This window comes from Bos taurus, chromosome 19 (assembly GCF_002263795.3).
Source record: "Bos taurus isolate L1 Dominette 01449 registration number 42190680 breed Hereford chromosome 19, ARS-UCD2.0, whole genome shotgun sequence".
NCBI lineage: Eukaryota > Metazoa > Chordata > Mammalia > Artiodactyla > Bovidae > Bos > Bos taurus.
The window spans coordinates 62791077-62809749 of NC_037346.1; the positions used below are offsets into that span (position 1 = coordinate 62791077).

The following is an 18673-nucleotide window of genomic DNA, read 5'->3' on the forward strand; positions in this document are numbered from 1 at the left end:
TCAACTGTTTACTGAAGCATTTAAACAGTTTTTATGTCCTTTTAAGGAAGCTTCTAAGCCACGATGTAGGTCTTCATTACCAATGATGGCAGCTTTCTTAGAATCAGTTTACGAAAACGTGAACATCTATGCCTACCACCTCCAGTTTTTGCTTTCTGTGTTTCATAGCTTAATTAGGGGAATAAAATGTCATCTTTAAGAAGAAAAATCTCTTACTGAAAGCAGCTCATAGACTGTTGGTACAGCCTAGATAAGCATAGCGTGTAAAGGAAGAACTGCACGTATGTTCATACACATGTACATACACCTGTGTATATACACATGTACACAGGTGTTCACCTTTTTAATGAGTCACTGGCAATTGGGAGCAATCATTTTCACAATGTCAGTTTTGACCTGCAGACCCGAGCACGGCATCCACCTGGAGTGCTGAGGGTGTGCTGGCCGAGTGGTCACCATCCCCCTGGTTCCCCCGGAGACCTTGGTCCCCTAGTCCCTGTGGCTCCTATCGCATCCGCGTCTCAGGCTGAGGAGCAGCATGGACGTCGCTTGGGTGGGTCTCCCAGCCCACGAGCACGGGTCCTCATGGTTCTTTAGGAAAGAGACGTTGGAAGGGGCGGAATGTGCCAAGGCCTTAGGGCTGGGGTCTGGGAAAAGGCAGCCCCAGGATCTGTTAGTTTCCGTGAACTCGGGGGCCTGAGAAGAAGGTGTGGGTGCAGCTTTCCATCAGGAGGTTAAAGACGGTTTGGAAGGCCCTGCCCCTGCTGGCGGTGGCTCGTTGGTCACAGGTTTGGGAGTGGGCTCTCTTCTTGGTGCTGGGGGGTGGGGGTTCAGGAGGCCTGGGGAGAGCATAACAAGGTCTGGCTGCCCGCCCCAGGATGAAGAGAGAAACGAAACCTTGGGGTCACGTGCCAAGGAGGAAGTTCCCTTGACACGCGTGAAGGTGCTGGTGCTGGGGGTGAGGACTTGCTTTCAAGGGTTAGTTACTAGGGTGACCGGGAAAGACAGCGAGACTTGGAAACCCACCTGCAGCTGCTTGGGTGAGAGAGGAAGCGGGTGATTCCACGTGGACGGCGGCCCTCTGCTCAGTCCCCTCCGAGCCCAGGAAGTCCCTCAAACCTCTGCGTGTCCACCTAGTGAGTCCCGTCGGCTCTGTTTACAGTGAGACAGAAACACAACCTTTTCTAAGCCCTTCATTACGTTTGACTTATATTTGGTTATCTTTATTTTCGGGGGTGGTGTTTTATCATGTTTGCATAAAGTGTTGCCTGAGTTCTAGAGCCTGAGGACATACTGAATGAGTGAACTTGAGCCTTATCTTGGACGTGGCCCCTGATTCCTGCCCCGTCGGTCTCCCTTTGCGACTGCGGATCTAATGTTTCATTTCCCTGGTGCTTCTGTGCCACGAGCCGCGCTCCCCAGAGCAGAGTTCGTCTTACGCGGGCAGCACCTGTATGCCTCACAGGGAGCGGCCGACGCCCTCCCTACCAGACAGGCTCTGCGCCCCATCCTGGGGCCACATGCGCGTGTGCACAGCCGTCATCGTGGCTGCCCGTGTGCTGCCCGCACGACGCACTCGTGTCCCGGGCTCGTCACGTCACGCGGGCCCGTGTCTGCACATGACAGGTGCGCAGCAACGAGGTGCTGAGTGGAGCTGGGTTGCAATGGTGTGTCACCGACAGGACAGTCACGGGAAAATACAGTCATCACAGAGCAAAACCGGGCTTCTCAGCTCCCCGTGGCTTTAGGGGAGAACAAATGTGAAACCCATTTTCGGTCTAGTGAATCCAAATGAGTCTCAAATACTGAGTAGACTGTTTTCTAAGCTTTATGGAACTGGTACACAAAATAGTGAAAACCATTTTTTTAAAAATTATTTTGGGGGCTGCTGTGCAAGATTCTAGTTTCCCGACCAGAGATCGAATCCTTGCCCCCTGCAGTGGAAGCGTGGACTGCCAGGGAAGTCCCAAAAGTCACTTTCTAAAATGGGGTGAAGAGCTGGAAATTGGGTCAGATTTCTTTCCATACGTCCTTTCATGAAAAGCTCTGGCAAAGTTGGCTTGACCTTCGGGGAGAGGAGGGCTTACCTTCAAGGTCATCTAACAGCTCGGGGCGAGGGTGTGGAGCAAACTCAGATTGTTTCTTTGGAGGATTTGGACAGGGGAGATGAAGAGGCAGAAGACTCAGAACTGGCCCCATCAGTTTGGTCAATAAAGCTTCGCGTGTTTACAGCCGCTGAGCAACCTCTCGGGAGCCCAGGCTGGAGGCGGAAGCTCCTCGAGGACCCAGGCTTCTCCTCGGTGTGCCGTGCTGTGGTCACAGCCCCCAGGCTTGCACAGATGTCCCACTGCAGGCACCAGGGTGGAGATATCTGAGTCATTATTTATAGCCCAGGAACCTTATCAGCATTTCTCCAATTTTCTCTTTGTCAAGGGAGCAGAAATCCATGACAGGTGTTTCCACAGAATTGACCTCATCTTTCCTTCCTGGGTTTAGCACTCAGTTGCCAAAAAGAAGTGCAGAGTGAGCAGACTTCAGGGCCGAGGTGGGGAGGGACGGTCCAGTCTGTCTGCAGACGCCCTCCCACCAGGCTCCTTCCTGCGAAGGAGCTTCTGGGCAGAGCGGCCCAGCTCCTTGGGGTTCCTCTGTGGACCCCAGACCGTAGAGTCAGTGAGAACCACGGGCTCCGCATGCAATGACTGAGTCGGTTTTCAGAGACACTAGTGCCTTATGGAGAGGCAGCACCTCCTCTGCCACCATCCCCAGACCCCGACCGCAGACTGGCCTGGTGGTGGGAGTGGGTGGTGCCCTCTCAGAGGCCTGACCCGGGAGCACTCTCGGTCTCCTCTTTCTCCCCGCGGAGGCAGAGGGTCAGAGCTGGGGGAGTGCCTGCATCTCCTCCCGGACCCCTGTCCTCTCTCCTGGCATCAGACGTCCCCGATTGCACGGGGGGCCCCTCCCCTCCACTGCATCCTGAGACCTGGACGAGGATCAGTGCAGCTCCGGGGCCCGCTCCCGCTCTGTCTGCCTGCGGCCGGGGCTCTGACAGGCCTCCAACCTGGTCTCCTTGCTCGCAGACTTGCTCCATCACCCCCACGCACGTCCTGGCCTCACTCAGGTTTACTTGCCTGGAGCGCGGACAACCCCCTGCCCTTCCGCTGGGCTGCTCGGCTGGCTCAGGCCCGACTTCTCACCTGGGCCCCGCACATCCCTGCCACCCCCGACCTTTCAGCAAGGAGACACCTTGGGCTCAGACCCGTGGTAAGCACGGGCCCCTCTGTGCAGCTGATCTTCACTGGTCTTGCCGATCAAATCCAAGTGCGATAGTCGGAAAATCAGAGCCTTAGCGTGGCCATAGCCGCACCCACACTGAGCACCCAGGAGCTCCGGTTGTGGGAAGATGACCAGCCCCCAAGGGTGCTGTCCTGGTGGACGCTCTGACCCTCGGACCAGCCCCCGGGTTGGAACTCTGCCTCCCCGAGGATTGGCTGGTGACTCAGCCCTTCCCTTCTTCCTGTGCTATTTCCTCATCTGTGATAAAGGCACTGAGCTGGAGCTTCCTGAAGACTGTTCCTGCTCCTTATCTCCCTCGGGCAACCCCGTTCAAGTGTAAACCCCGTGGTCGAGCCGGGAGACCCTTCTGCAGCCTCGGATGACTTGTCTCTTGTTTTCAGGTGTGCCTGTGTGCGCACACGGATGGAGACCCTGGACTGCTGGCCGTGTGGCTCTTGGGCCCTCTGCCCGGGGAGCCTGCCTCTTGCGGGCGTGGTTGGTGGAGGAGGTGGTCTAGCTGAGGGTCTGATGATGCTGAGGGAAGCGGGGCTCCAGGGGACTGTGTGCTTATGCAGCGAATCCGACTGGAAAGGACCAAGTTCACGCTCCACCTTTAGCTTTAAAATGTGCCCTTGAAATTGTCACATGCCAAAAGTAAGATCCCCCACCCCCACCAAAGAACCCCCCATTGATATGTTGATTGTGCCAGTCCATTTCCTTCAGCCTAGGTGGTTAATAGTGACATAGGGTTATAGCAGGAGACGGCTTTGGTGGAACTTGGCAGGTTTCGGATTTCAGGCGGATTCGCAGACTGTAAAATTGCTGTGGAATCTGGGCGGAGGACGCTGCCCAATGGTGCTGGGGTTGGAGAAGCCCGTGTGCTGGACGACAACGCACCAGAAACCGCCAGAGAACATATTTCAGGCATCCCCAGACAGACCATCTCAAGATAACTCAGAACAAAATCTCAGTCCAGAAAATCTAGGGGGAAAGCATCTCAAAAGAGCAAAAACATGAGAAAACTATTTTAAATTTGGAAATAAGACATAATGGGACGCGTGGCCTTTCAGTGTTGTTTGGGGCGCTGCTGAACCAGGCCAGCCAAGGATTCAGGGCTTTCCTGGTGGGTCAGTGGTAAAGAACCTGCCTGCAATGCAGGAGACATGGGTTTGATCCCTGGGTCAGGAAGGTCCCCTAGGGAAGGAAATGGCCACCAGTGTTCTTGTCTGGAAAATCCCATGAACAGAGGACCGTGGTGGGCTGCAGTCCATGAGGTTGCAAAGGGTCAGCTATGACTGAGCGACTAAACATTAGCTTTTTAAAATAACAGTTCTCATCACATGGTAAAGTTCTTTTGTATTTATGTGAGATGAAGAACGTTAATTAATTGTGTCAATCCTTATGTAGTATACCTTAAACATATATGATATTCTATATCAATTGTCTTGCAATACAACTGAAAGAAAAATAGTTTTAAACAGCAAACAAACAAAAAAAGATAATTCACGATACACAGTCATTTGAATTCACGTGACACGCAGTCACTTGGGTAGCCTGCGAGGCCTGCAGCACAGTGGCTCCTACTGTCTCAGACTTGTGCAAACGCCGACACAGTCTAGTGTACATTTTCACTCCTCCCCAAAGCCTGTGAACATGACTCCCTCCCATTCTCTAAGACAGCGGTGCCTTTCTTGTTTTGTTCAGTCATTCAGGTGTGTCCAATTCTTTACAACCCTGTGGATTGCAGCACGCCAGGCTATCTCCCCAAGTGGTCAAACTCATGTCCATTGAGTTGGTGATGCCATCCAACCATCCTCTGTTACCCCCTTCTCTTGCATTCAATGTTTGCCAGCATCAGGGGCTTTTCCAATGAGTCAGCTCTTTGCATCAGATAGCCAAAATATTGGAGCTTCAGTTTCAGCATCAGTCCTTCCAGTGAATATTCAGGGTGGATTTCCTTTAGGATGGACCGGTTGATCACCTTGGTGCCTTTCTTGGTGGGCTGTGATCCTTGTTGGAGCGGCTCCACGGCCCCTCAGTGGGGAGCTGAGTGGTGCACAGATGCTGAGATGTATTCCGCTCTCGTTTGCAGCCAGCTTTCCTTCTACCTCTCACTGTGTTTGGACGTCTACCCATTTATAAGGCTCTGGAGCGTGGTAGCAAGTGGGCACCTGGTAACCACTATTGCACTCTTAGCTTGGTCCCAATTTTAAACTCTTACAGACAATGCTGTTATAAACCCCTCTGTGCCACGCATTTTTGTGTGTATCTTATGTGTGCATTTTTAAAAAGGGAATTGCTGAGTGTGGAATTGCTGGTGTATAAAACCGAAAGGCTCTAAGCCAATGACATTGATCTGGTTGTTCCTGCTTTCTTGGTCTTTGGATTCTTGTTTCTGCTTCTGTCCTTGAGCATTTCAGAGTTGGGTTTCTCATTTCCATATAGACCCATGAGGTTGAGCACCCAGCACCATAACTCAGAGAACTGTGTTAAATACCTGCTGGGCTCACAATGTAACAAAGCAAGTTTGATTCTAAATACACGCTTCCTAGTTTTCTCTTAACAATGATTCAAAAAGCACTTCAGAATCTTGTACCTTGTTACTCTGAATATCATCTTTAAAGTCATATTTTTATAAATTTAGTTAATGGTTGAAGAATTAGGAAAAATGTACATGAACAGAAGGGGGGAAAGTGGTGTAAAGTCTCCCCGAGCACCGCCGTCCACCGGTTTCCCTGTGTCCTTGTAGACCCTCCTGCCTGCAGACGCGTGTACAGCGTTTAAAACCCACAAGTAGCTCTGCGTCACAAGTAATTCTGGATAACAACTTATTGTGTTTTAAAACTTATTTTGCCTTATATTTTCTGGCATCCAATTTAGAAATGTAATACTCATTTTGTAAGGTTGACTTTTTTTTTTTTTTTTTTAATTTTCTTACTCTTTCTCTGCCCAACGTCCTTATTTATATGAAAACTTTCCTGGTTCTTTTGTGGCAAGTCCTTCCCTTGAGCTCTGTCACCGCTACCCATGGGCTTAGGAGCCCCTCAGACGCCTTCACGTCTCCTTTTTGGACTCTTCTGGCCTCATTGCTTAGTAATTAATGTCATGTTCCGTATCTCTGATGCTTTATTCATTCCCAACATACTTGATAAAAGAGAGGTAATTAATGTATTACGGCTCCTTGTGAATTGTTGTCCAAGATAAACCAAGGGAAACACTTGGGTAGAAATTTACATATTAATGTGGACTGACTTTGTCACATAAGCTCCATGTAATCTCGAGAAAATGAAAGCGTTTTATTTAGGGAAACTTTCCACATGTGTTTACCTCTAAGAATTGAACACTGCCGCTGCCTGTGGGCACCTTCTAGTTTCAGAAGTGGCAACACTGTGCTTGCCTCTGTTACGGCCTCTGCCTTTCTAACTAAACTGTAATATCCTCCTTTCGTTCGGAGGCAGTTCTTACCCCATTTCCAACATTGATTGAAATCAAAGCCAAACCAGACATTAAATATGAAACACTTTTTCCCTAACTTTACCCACAGGAGCTTTGTAATTACATGTCATGCCTAAATCAAATTTTTTAAAAAAGCACTGAATTCCAAAATTAGAGTATTTACTAAGGGATTTGGAACAACTTCATAATTTCTTTCTGTGAACCATGACCAAAAGTAGTTATTTTCTTGGTTGATATGAATCACGTTCCTTTCCATCAGGACTTGAGTTTTCCTCTGACCACCGACCTGCCTCCAAGGTTTACGCGAAGCAGCCCAGGCCTGTTTTTATCATTTCATGTGGATTTAACTGTCGGCTCCGCCGCTCACTCAGTTGGGGGAAGTCCCCTGGCCTTTTGTCTTCCCTGAACGTGACCTTGCATCAGAGCCTTTCTGCAGGTGCTCACAGACCACGCTGCGAAGACTTGACTTCACCTACTTCCTGATCTTAAAGTTACCTGTTTATGACTCTCTTTTCCAAACCAGGCTAGAAGCTCTTGAAGCGACCTGAGTCTCATTGATCTTTCCCATCACCAGGGCCCACACCCGCCCTGGGATGTAGCTGCTGCTCAGCAAATCGTTGACCAGAATTTAACTAAACTGAAAGCGTCTGTCCACTGCCTCTGTTTCTTTATACCCTGCTCTCCTGCTAATTCCTCTGTTTTATTTTTTAAGTTTAATTTTTTTAAAAAAGTTTATTGAAGTATAGTTGATTTACAGTATGCTGTGCTGTGCTCTGTCGTGTCCGACTCTTTGCAACCCCCATGGACTGCAGCACGCCAGGCTTCCCTGTCCTTCACCATCTCCTGGAGTTTTCAAAAACTCATGTCCATTGAGTTGGTGGTGCCATCCAACCATCTCATCCTCTGTCGTCCCCTTCTCCTGCCTTCAGTCTTTCCCAGCATCAGGGTCTTTTCTAATGAGTCAGCTCTTCGCATTAGGTGGTCAAAATATTAGCACATCAGCATCAGTCCTTCCAGTGAATATTCAGGGTTGGTTTCCTTTAGGAGTGACTGGTTGGATCTCCTTGTGTCCAAGGGACTCTCATCTTCTCCTGCACCACGGTTTGAAAGCATCAGTTCTTTGGCGCTCAGCCTTCTTTACGATCCAGCTCTCACACTGTTGAAAGCTCCCTTTGTGAGGCGCTCCCACCTTACAGATTTTAGGCTCCACTCTCTGCTGGCTTCTCTCCGGAGCTCATCTCTGGTCTTCTGCTGAGTCCTCTTCCCAACACTCCAGCACATCATCTTTCTTGAAACTGCATTCAGGACTTTCACCGTCTCTTCTCAGGTGGCTTTTGGCATCCCATGCAGACAGAGGTCTGTGAAGAACTGTGCTTTATTAAACCCCACGTCCTTCCGTGCCTGCCAGCCGTCCTGGCTTTTTCCTCGGAACTTCACGGGTATTTGTGGAAGGTGTGGCCACATGAACAAACATGCAACTTTATTTTGAAAGTCAATGGATATAGATTATGAAATGTACGAACTCCAGAAAGATAGACACAGCTCTTGGCTTTACCCCGACCTTCAGCTTGTAACCAAGTGGCTTGTTTACTGAACAAATATGTGCTGAAGATGTTGACTCTTCGTGAGGCTGCTAGGATAGCAGGACTTGGACTTGAGGCTTAGTCTGTAGCCTTGGATTAAAGGAGAGACAAGTTGAGGCTGGGGAGAGTATAACTTCATCACTCACCTCCCCGACTCTGCCCAGAAAAAGCTCCCAGGGGGCACAGTTTGGAAACTACAGCAGTGGAGTCTTTCTGAGCTCTCCCCAGGGCTGTTATTCTCAGATACCCAGTGATGTTTACATCCTTTTAAATTGGTAATAATCTTCATGGAGGTGAATGTAAAGGTGACTTCCCTGAACTCTGGGTCCCTTGAGGAAGACAACTGTTTGTTTTCTGGGTGGCTTAATATTTGTGTAGGAACATGTGTTATATCATCAATAAAGATTGAGAAAGTGCTTTACAGAATCAGCAAGCATCAAGCAAATAGAGTCATTGTTATGCTTTTGATTGCAAACACTAGCTAATACATAAAGCAGGACATATAAAAAAAGTCCATGATTTTTACGTTGGGACTCCTGATAACCCTTCTCTACTGAACCCTTTAAGAATTCTGACTTTATTAAACTCGTTGATAGCTGTGAGAAGATGAGTCTGTACCCATGCCCCTGATATTTTTAAATCGCACCCTTTCCATTTCACATCAGCAATTTAGGTTTGAAATAACTTTTTTTGCCTACAGTCACCCGTGATCTTTGTGGGCCTTTAGTTTTCCCCATGGAAGTGTGTGCAGAACCTAATTCACGTGTTTGTTTATTGCTCACTGCTGCTTTGGACTTAAAGCTGAGCTCACTGTTCACTGGTGATGCAGGGAGTTTTCAGACACGAACACGCTGTCCCATGGAGCTCCCGGCGATGATCGCCCCCAAAGCCCTTCCAGCCTGTTCCTGTTCATCCCCGTGGGTGAAATCTGAAGTTGACTTTCGTACGAAGCTTTGCCTGGATGCTGCAGACTTATCTGCTCTTAGCAACTGGGATCCATTTGAGAACCAGGGTGTTGCTCTGCTCTTAAGCACACATATGCCGTTTGAGTATCCTTTTTATTTATTGAATTATTAACTGTTAGATACTGCCTTGGTTTTTGTGTGTATATGTGTGTGTGTGTGTGTATATTTTATGTATATGAGTGTATGTATGTATATTGTTGTAGTTTAGTTGCTAAGTTGTGTCTGACTTTTTGTGACCCCATGGACTATAGCCTGCCAGGCTCCTCTGTCCTTGGGATTCTCCAGGCAAGAATACTGGAGTGGGCTGCCATTTCCTCCTCCAGAGGATCTTCCCAACCCAGGGATTGAACCTGAGTCTCTGGCATCTGCATTGGCTTTGAAAATGGTCTACATCAAAAATAAATAAATAAAGACAAAGGTAAAAGCTGTTCAATAACATAAAATATACCTTGGTCTTTGCATTATAATTGAAGGAGAGAGAAAAGTGGGAGATAAAGGGAGGAAGAGGTGGGGACAGAGAAATGACAGATGCCTCTTCCTTTACATGTCCTTCTTCTTAATGGCCTCCACGCTCCTGAAAGGCAAACGCTCTGTGTCTTGTCCATCTGGGGGAGCAGGGGTGGGCGGTAGGTGCTTTATAAATGTTTGCTGAGGAATGGAATGAATGAGTGAAGTTATTATACGTTTGTAAGTTATTATAAGGCTGACTAAGCCTTGCACAGACACACTGAGAAAAACACATTATTTGGCCAAACGGAGAAAAGGCGAGATCCGTGGGTTACACTTCCTGACGCTCAGTCCCCCTGGAGCGAGAGTCAGGCTCGTCCCTGCTGGTGCTCCAGGCAGGTGGAATGCACTTGTGAGCTGGAGGTTTCGTCGTCACTGAGAATTGAAGCCTGATTCCTGCGTGTTTTTACTGCCTTCCATCCTTCCAGAATCCTGGACCTGCAGCTTCTTTTCCTGCCTTTCTTGGGAAGATTTGGGGCGGCCTTACGCAAATGGCATGAGCTGTGCCTCTTAGAGCCTCGCGTCGTCATTACAGCAGGCAGGCCCCCGGCCTGCTCCACTCATTTCCACCACCTTCTGGTCTTTTTTGTCATTTAGGACTCTTTCAGCTGCTCGGTTCCAGTGGGCATTAGCAGTAAAAAGCATGTACTTAGGAGCTGCTGTGTTCAGGTGCATTAAATTAGATCATATGTATGAAGGGCAGCTGTATATGAAGAAAATGAAAAATTTAGAGTATATGTCATTATTTTTTAAAATCTTTATTTGGCTGCACCAGGTCTTCACCGCAGGTGGCCTCTCAGTTGTGGTGCATGGGTTCTAGTTCTCTGACTGGGGTGGAACCCGGGGCCCCTGACTGGCAGCACAGTCTTAGCCACCCAACCACCAGGGAAGTCTCAAGAGAATGAAAAATTTAAAGGGTATTTGATGGATCATTTGTTGTTGTTGTTGAGATGCTAAGTCTTATCTGACTCTTTGCAACCCCGTGGACTGCAGCACGACAGTCTCCTCTGTCCTTCACTGTCTCCTGGAGCTTGCTCAAACTCATGTCCATTGAGTCGATGATACCATCCAGCCATCTCATCCTCTGTCATCCCCTTCTCCTGCCCTCAGTTTTTCCCAGCATCATAGTCTTTTCCAGTGAGTTGGCTCTTCACATCAGGTGACCAAGGTATTGTGGGCAAGAATCTCTTAGAAGAAATGGAGTAGCCCTCCTAGTCAGCAGAAGAGTCCGAAATGCAGGGCTTGGGTGCAGTCTGAAAAGCAGCAGAGTGATCTCCGTTGATGGATCATAGACATGCATAATATGGAAGCTGAATGCCAACCTGACACAGACCTGCTTCTCTGTCTGCCTGTCTGTCTCTCCCTCCTGGTCTTCTCTGCTCTGTTTCACCCCAGGGCTCTCCTCTTGGCTTCACCGTGGCCACACTGTTGGCCTAGATTCTCTGGCCAGGAACACGAGGGCCACCTCTGGTCTCTCCCCTTCACACCTCACGTTCAGTCCCTCAGCTCTTTCTTCAAAATACATCTCAGCTCCAAGCAGGGAGTGACACAAAGGAGGCAGCATGTGTGGGACTTGGTGATAGAAAGCTGAGGAGGGGGTCATAGGCAATTCCTCTGGGGAAGGGGGAAATGTTGAATATTGGGGGTTTTGACACGGTTTACTCGGGAGAATGTGCACAGAGGCTTGGGCAGAGTCAGCGTGCTGGCTGCAGAATGGCAGATCGCACGGTGTGACAGAGTGCGTTGATTCGGCTTGTTTTCACACAACTTTAACATGCATCACACAAGAAGACCGTTTTTATTGTTACAAACCTAAACCAGTAATTTTCTTTTAATATGAGAATGGAATATAGGCTCAGGTTTTCGTTACTTTCCCCGCAAAGCTGAAAGCAGTTCGCTCGCCTTAGAGGTTTTCCTTTCACTGTGTTCTGATGTGACGTTACCTTTCATTAATCCCTTCCAGCTAAGCAAGATTTAATTAAAACCATCTCACGTGATGGCAGCCATTTATGTATTTAAAAAAGGAGCTCTCAGAAGCTTGGCTGCCTGTCTTCCGCTCTAAATGAAGTCAAACTATTAAATTTAGTAGGCTCCTTTTTTGAATTGCAGGTTTGTTACGTAATGGCTTTTACCCCATTAATTTTGGACAACGGGACTTGTATGCACATGTTCCATTTTACATGACTATGAGCTGAATTTGAAATGATATGGACTTAAGACTTGAGGGTGAAAGGAAATTATTGTTTAAGCAAAATGGAAGGTGATACCTAAGTATGTACTTTCTCCCCTCAGCAAGCCTGTGATCCATGTGGTGTGTGAACAGGGATGACCCTGTTTTACACGTAGAGGTGACAGCCGGTCCCGAGGATGGGGTGGAGAGCTGGGCTCTGGGGGTGAGGCCCTGGTTTCCATCCCTGGTGCTGATGCTGACCCTTTGCACAGAGACGTGAAGGTCGGAGGAGCCCATTTCTAATCCTCTGAGATTATGTGAGTCCTTGGCTCTGAAAACTCATTTTTTCCCGCGTCTCCCCTCTAATCTGGCATGGACTTTATGTAGAACCTAATGAAATGGAAGTAAATACTTCCTTGGTTTTGCAGCCAGGTCCACTGGGAACAAAAAAAGCCGTAAATCTACGTAAGCAAGACTCCACGTCTGTGCATCTTATTTATAACGTCATAAATCTCACTCCAGGTTGATGCATAATTTAAATTATATCGTGGTGAGCCTGGGATGCTACAGTCCATGGGGTCGCAAAGAGTCAGACATGACTTAGCGACTCAACAACAACAAAGTGTGTGTAACTTAGAACTTGAGATTTTAACCGTGTTTACACGCACAGCTCGGGGGACTTAGTGCACACAGACGGTACAACTGTCACCACCAAGCACTTCCAAAACCTTTTATCTTTCCAAGCAAACTCTGTGGGCTTGAATGGAGAGGGTCTCCCTGCTCCCTCTTCGTAATCAGCAACCCCCCGCCCCCGGGGCGGGGGTGGGGGGAGCAGGTTCCTTTTCTTTATCTCATGTCTGAGTCCTTGAACCCACCTGGATCACTCAGGGGGGAGCAGCTCTCTGGGGGCTTTTGCTGCCCCTTCAGATTATATTGTTCAGTGCGGGCCTGATTGCAGGATATGACTGGACTGGGGATTCCAGGTGTACAGTCTATGCAGTTCCCGCTGGAGAGCTGAGCGCACTGGCAGGCACAGACACCAGCCTGATCTGTAGGGGTTTATCAGCTGTAGCCTGGACTAGAGGAAGCGCTCGAAGGCTGGCGCGCTGAGCAGGGACTCAGCATGCTCAGTGTCCGCTCCACATAGCGTCTCTGTAATGAACCGTGGAGAGGAAACGGGCCCTGTGGCCCTTGTCTTCCTCATTCCGCGAGTGGAGCCGAGTCCGTGTTGGGGAGAGTGGCTGATGGGCCTGGTCTGAACGTCCGCGCTGCTGTCCGTCAGTCCTCAGGAGCCTGCGATGGGGCCGGAGGCGCCTCTGTGGGGTCTCGCCCCGGGAGGCCCGCAGCCAGCACCTCACCCAGGCTTCCCTGTCCTGAAGGGAGGCCTTTGCTAACCGTCCACCTTCCAGGGGGCGGCTCCCTAAGTACCCCGTTCTGCCTGCTCGTGCCCAGCCTGAGGGTTTTGTTTTTAAAGATACGCTTTTGCATTGACGTTGTATTATGACTATCTTAAAGCTGTTTAAAAAGAAAGCAGTCATCCTTTATCTTGCTTCCCTGACACGTACACCCAGAGCTTCACGCTCTGGGTTTCTCACACACACACACGCAGTGGGCTGGACAAAAGGTAGCATCATAACATCACAGAAAAACCTGGAGGAACCTTCTGCCCAGCCCGCGCTGTGTATTCACTTTTATATGCTTACTAACTAGACTTGGAGCCATTTTTCCAGGCAGGCGTGTCCCCGGCACCATGTGCAGACCCTGCGTCTCCTTCATCACCTTTTCCTCTCCCCTCCACCAGGCAGGCGTGTCCCCGGCACCATGTGCAGACCCTGCGTCTCCTTCATCACCTTTTCCTCTCCCGTCCACCAGGCAGGCGTGTCCCCGGCACCATGTGCAGACCCTGCGGCTCCTTCATCACCTTTTCCTCTCCCGTCCACCAGCGTGAGGTGGGCGGGGGCGTGGGGCCCAGCAAACCTTAGTTTGGCTCCTGGCTCCTCTGCACGGAGAGGCGACTGTCCAGAAGACCCGTGTCCATCTGCCCTGTTCATCGCTCCGTCTGTCCGTCTCTCCCACCCCCTCTCCTGTCTGCAAACATCACAAGCTTATACAGACTAGACACCAGAGATGGGTGCAATGCTTTCCCATCCATAAGACACAGATGTCGGAGTGTATTAAGTAGCGCTGTGAGGATTCAGTGAGATGCGTGGCCCGCGGAGTAGCCCTTGGCAGGAGGCTGACAGGCAGTGTCTGTGGTCAGCCGGCAGGTCCTCCTCGGGGTCCCTGGCATCTCACGCCTCCATTTCTCACGGGTCGAACAGTGATGGCCATCACTTTCAATCCTAGACTACCGAGGACGCCCCCCTCCCCGGTCCTTAGGGCCCTGACCTGTCCCAGCGAACCCTTCCCGTCACCACCGTCGGCCCGTCAGAAGCCGAGGAAGGGCTTTCGTCACTCGGGTTCAGACCCTTTGGTGGCTGCTCGTGCTGCACACAAACGCCCTGAACGGCCCCACCAGGCCTCTAAGTGCCCCCTCCATCTTGGGGTCTCGGCTTGCAGAAGAACTACCGCCCTCTCCCACCCTCTCCTGCCCTCTTCAGTGGGCCCTGCCTCCTGACGTGTGTGCAGGAAGGTGAAGCATCCTCAGCAGCAGCAGAAGAGAGCCAGGGCCTGGGGAGGTCTCGCTTGCCCTCTATGTAGGACTCACCCAGAATTTCTGAACGAATGTTGTTTTTTTAGCTGAAAGTGAAAGTGTTAGTCGCTCAGTCGTGTCCAACGCTTTGCGACCCTATGGACTATAGCCCTCCAGGCTCCTCTGTCTACGGAATTCTCCAGGCAGAAATACTGGAGTGGCAGCCACTATGGAGAACAGTGTGGAGATTCCTTAAAAAACTGGAAATAGAAAAGCTGTACAACCCCACTGCTAGGTATACACACCGAGGAAACCAGAATTGAAAGAGACACGTGTACCCCAATGTTCATCACAGCATTGTTTACAATAGCCAGGACATGGAAGCAACCTAGATGTCCATCAGCAGATGAATGGCTAAGAAAGCTGTGGTACATATACACAATGGAATATTACTCAGCCATTAAAAAATGTATTTGAATCAGTTCTAATGAGGTGGATGAAACTGGAGCCTATTATACAGAGTGAAGTAAGTCAGAAAGAAAAACACCAATACAGTATATTAATGCATATATATGGAATTTAGAAAGATGGTAAAGATGACCCTATATGCGAGACAGCAAAAGAGACACAGATGTAAAGAACAGACTTTTGGACTCTGTGGGAGAAGGCGAGAGTGGGATGATTTGAGAGAATAGCATTGAAACATGTATATTACCAAATGCGAAACAGATCGCCAGTCTAGGTTTGATGCACGAAACAGGACACTCAAAGCCGGTGCTCTGGAACAACCCAAAGGGTTGGGATGGGGAGGGAGGTGGGAGGGGGTTCAGGATGGGGAACACATGTACACTCATAGATGATTCATATCAATGTATGGCAAAACCAGTACAATATTGTAAAGTAATTAGCCTCAAAGGAAAAAAAAAAGAATACTGGAGTGGGTTACCATTCCCTTCTCCAGGAGATCTTCCCGAGCCAGGGTTGGAACCCAGGTCTCCTGCACTGCAGCGGGGGGTGGGGGGGCTTTACTGTCTGAGCCACCAGGGAAGCCCAACTTACTGTTCAGCAGAAACAAGGGAGCCGTGGGCTGTGCGCCCTGGAGCTGCTGCTGCACGTGTAGCGGGAGGGTGGCCTAGGACATTTATTTATATTTTCTGTGTCCTCCATGTTATACTTTTCATAAAAACCTGACTTACTAGTTTCTGTAACTCATGATTTTTTTATTGATTCATCTTCAGGAAGACTTGAAAAGCCCTATTGTTTGGAAAATGCTTGCTGCGTAGTTGTTTGGTATATCTGTGGGTGACGCCCCCCAGCTGGTAGATTCAAGAGAGAGGGTGCTTTCCAACTTTTCACCACTTCAAAGGGCTATTTTCCGTAGATCTGGTTTGTGTCTTAAGGAGTTCTTGAAGCTCAGAATTCTGTTAAGGAAGTTCTTGGTGATACTCACGTATTATTTGTAATAAGTTATTCTCCTTATATCTTACAGGGTCTAACGTTTATCCACGTTTACACACCTGTGTGTGTCGGTGGAGGGGAGGGGGGAGCGCAGAGTGCTTTACATGTAGCTTCCTGGTTTATGCCTCGGGAGAAGGGTCTTAGCAGCCCTGGTCCTCTTCCCGCAGCGTTAGAGGACACAGGGAAGCTTTCGGTCTCCTGTGCCGTGTCCGTGCTGGCATTTTGTGGTTCTGTTATCTGGGAATCCAAGCAATGCCAAGCGAGGCCCAGTCTCCAGTGAAATGCTGTCTGATTGCCGTTTATGAGATTCTGTCTGTGGTGAGATTACTTTGGCTTCTGACAGCAGGTGGGCCTTTCTGGAGGACACAGCTTTGTGTGTTCAGTGCACTCTTCTAACTTTAGTTTCTTTTCTCTCCACCAGTTTGCTGTTTTGTGGTTCACAAGAGGTGCCATGAATTTGTTACTTTTTCTTGTCCGGGGGCGGATAAAGGACCCGACACAGATGTAAGTAGCCTGGAGACTTATTTTATTTTGATGAATGTTTCTGAACGGAGTGTTTTTAACTGTTACTTTGTGTGGACGAGTGTCTCTGAGCTGAGTATTTTTAATGCTTGCACTTCTGTTGTTTGGGCACACACGATTAATGGGAAAACTAACCAGTTCATTTTGTGTGACTTAGGGCTTAGTCCTGTGAGCCCTGGCAGGATTACCCGGGGCTCGGAGAATTTCCCGTTATGTTGTTTGTTCTCTTTGGCTCTGGGTGGCCACGTGGGCTAAATCCAGCAAATTTATCGCTGTGGCTTTCACACACACAGGGCAGGTCTTTTTGGAAAGTGAACTTTGCTGAACATGAACTTCATTTGCTCCTGATGGTCGGTAAACCGGCTGGGCTATCACTGCTCTTGGCCAGCATCATAGGCGGCTCCCACCGGCTGGGCTGTCGCTGCTCTCGGCCAGCGTCACAGGCGGTTCCTTCTTGGCCTCATGGGCTTCGTGCTGCCTTTTCATCAGGAGTTGCAGATGCTTTTGTTGGCTTGAATAATCCAACATCCATTTCACTGGACAGATGACCCCTGAAGCTGCCCAGCTGTGAACATCTGTGAACTCGTGGGCCTGGGCCCTAGCTCTGGCCATGGCCTCCCTGAAAAGCTGGATCAGTGGAGGGGAGGGGGAGTTTGGAGGCAGGGGAATTACCCAGTGCTGAAAATACATCGTGTGGAGCAGAATCTGAGCTGTGACAGGCAAAGTCATAACTGTAACCGAGAAAGGAATTATGGGGAGGTGGGGGACAGTGGGCATATCTGGATGGCATGTGCCAGACGGCGGGGGACAGTGGGCACATCTGGATGGCATGTGCCAGACGGCGGGGGACAGTGGGCACATCTGGATGGCATGTGCCAGGCCTCTGTGGCCACCATCGCTTAAATCGTGTGCTCCAGGCACTTGCTCCAGTTGTTCTGGGTTTTTTGTTTGTTTGTTTCTTGTGTTAGAAGTGGGTTATTTTGCTGGAGAGAGACTATAGAGGGGAAGAAGAGAAGTTAGAGGCCAGGAGAGAACTCTGAGGATGTCCATCCCACAGACGGGACGAGAGAGGAAGGTTGGGTGGGAACCAAGAGGGTGAGAGGCCGGGTGCAGGGTTCCCTAAAGGAGCCTCCCTGGTGACTCAGACAGTAAAGAATCTGCCTGCAATGCAGGAGACCCGGGTTCAGTCCCTGGGTCGGGAAGATCCCCTGGAGAAGGGCATGGCAACCCACTCCGGTGTTCTTGCTTGGAAAATCCCATGGACAGAGGAGCCAGGCAGGCTACAGTCTATAGAGTCACAAAGAATCAGACATGGCTGAGCTACTAACAGAGAGGCTGTCAGCCGACTCTGGTCCCGTCTGTGATTCTGTTTTGAGTCCTCTGTTGGCCTTAGATGGTAACACGCACAGGCTTGCCCAGGACAGACTCTAATACCTGAGAAAGCCTCGGCTGTTGCTGGGGTTGCCTGTGAATCGTCTTCAGCAGCTCATTTCATGCTTAGAATTTTGTTCTGTTTTGGCTGATCTCAGGCCACCCCCTCCAAGCCTGGAGCCAGGTGCCGAGCGTCAGCGGAAGGCTTTCCGCCATGGGGATGTAACGGCAGGCGCGCCGGCCAGCTGACCCGCCAAGCTCCACTGCTCCTCATCTTTGTGTGTGTTGAGTTGACTCATGTTTTAATAGCCTCAAAATTTAAGCTATGAGTTGTTTTTTTTTTTTTTAATCCGAGAGAAAAAGAAGTGTGAGAGCTATTAAAAAGGTGCAAAAGGAATTGGCCCATCCTGCCTGTCCAGTCAAGAAGGTTTGCAAGTTCTTTTCTGATGGGCAGTGTTGCCTTCGGTCCTTGACATTCAGAGACCTGTGACTGGGGCTTCCTGTCTGCATGCAGGATGGTTTATTTATCATGCCGATCTCCAAACTGCCCAGACTGAACTCACTAGAGAAGTACCTGGAAGCACATGAAGGTGTCAGGACACACAGCTGAGCTAAGGATGGAGGATATGTTTTAAGATCATGGGATTATAGAGCTGGAAGGGGTGAGGAATCTACACCTGCAGTGCAGGAGACACGGGTTCAATCCCTGGGTCAGGAAGATCCCCTGGAGGAGGGC

At 49.6% G+C, this 18673-nt stretch overlaps 1 protein-coding gene across 3 annotated transcripts in view; it reads left to right on the forward strand.

The window, feature by feature from the left end:
- The window catches only part of PRKCA (protein kinase C alpha), a 310559-nt gene that overhangs the window by 126549 nt on the left and 165337 nt on the right, over positions 1-18673 (forward strand). For all 3 annotated transcript variants that reach the window (XM_024979613.2, XM_024979614.2, NM_174435.1), the window contains 1 exon segment: positions 16466-16548. In XM_024979613.2, the coding sequence (XP_024835381.1) occupies positions 16466-16548 (83 nt within the window).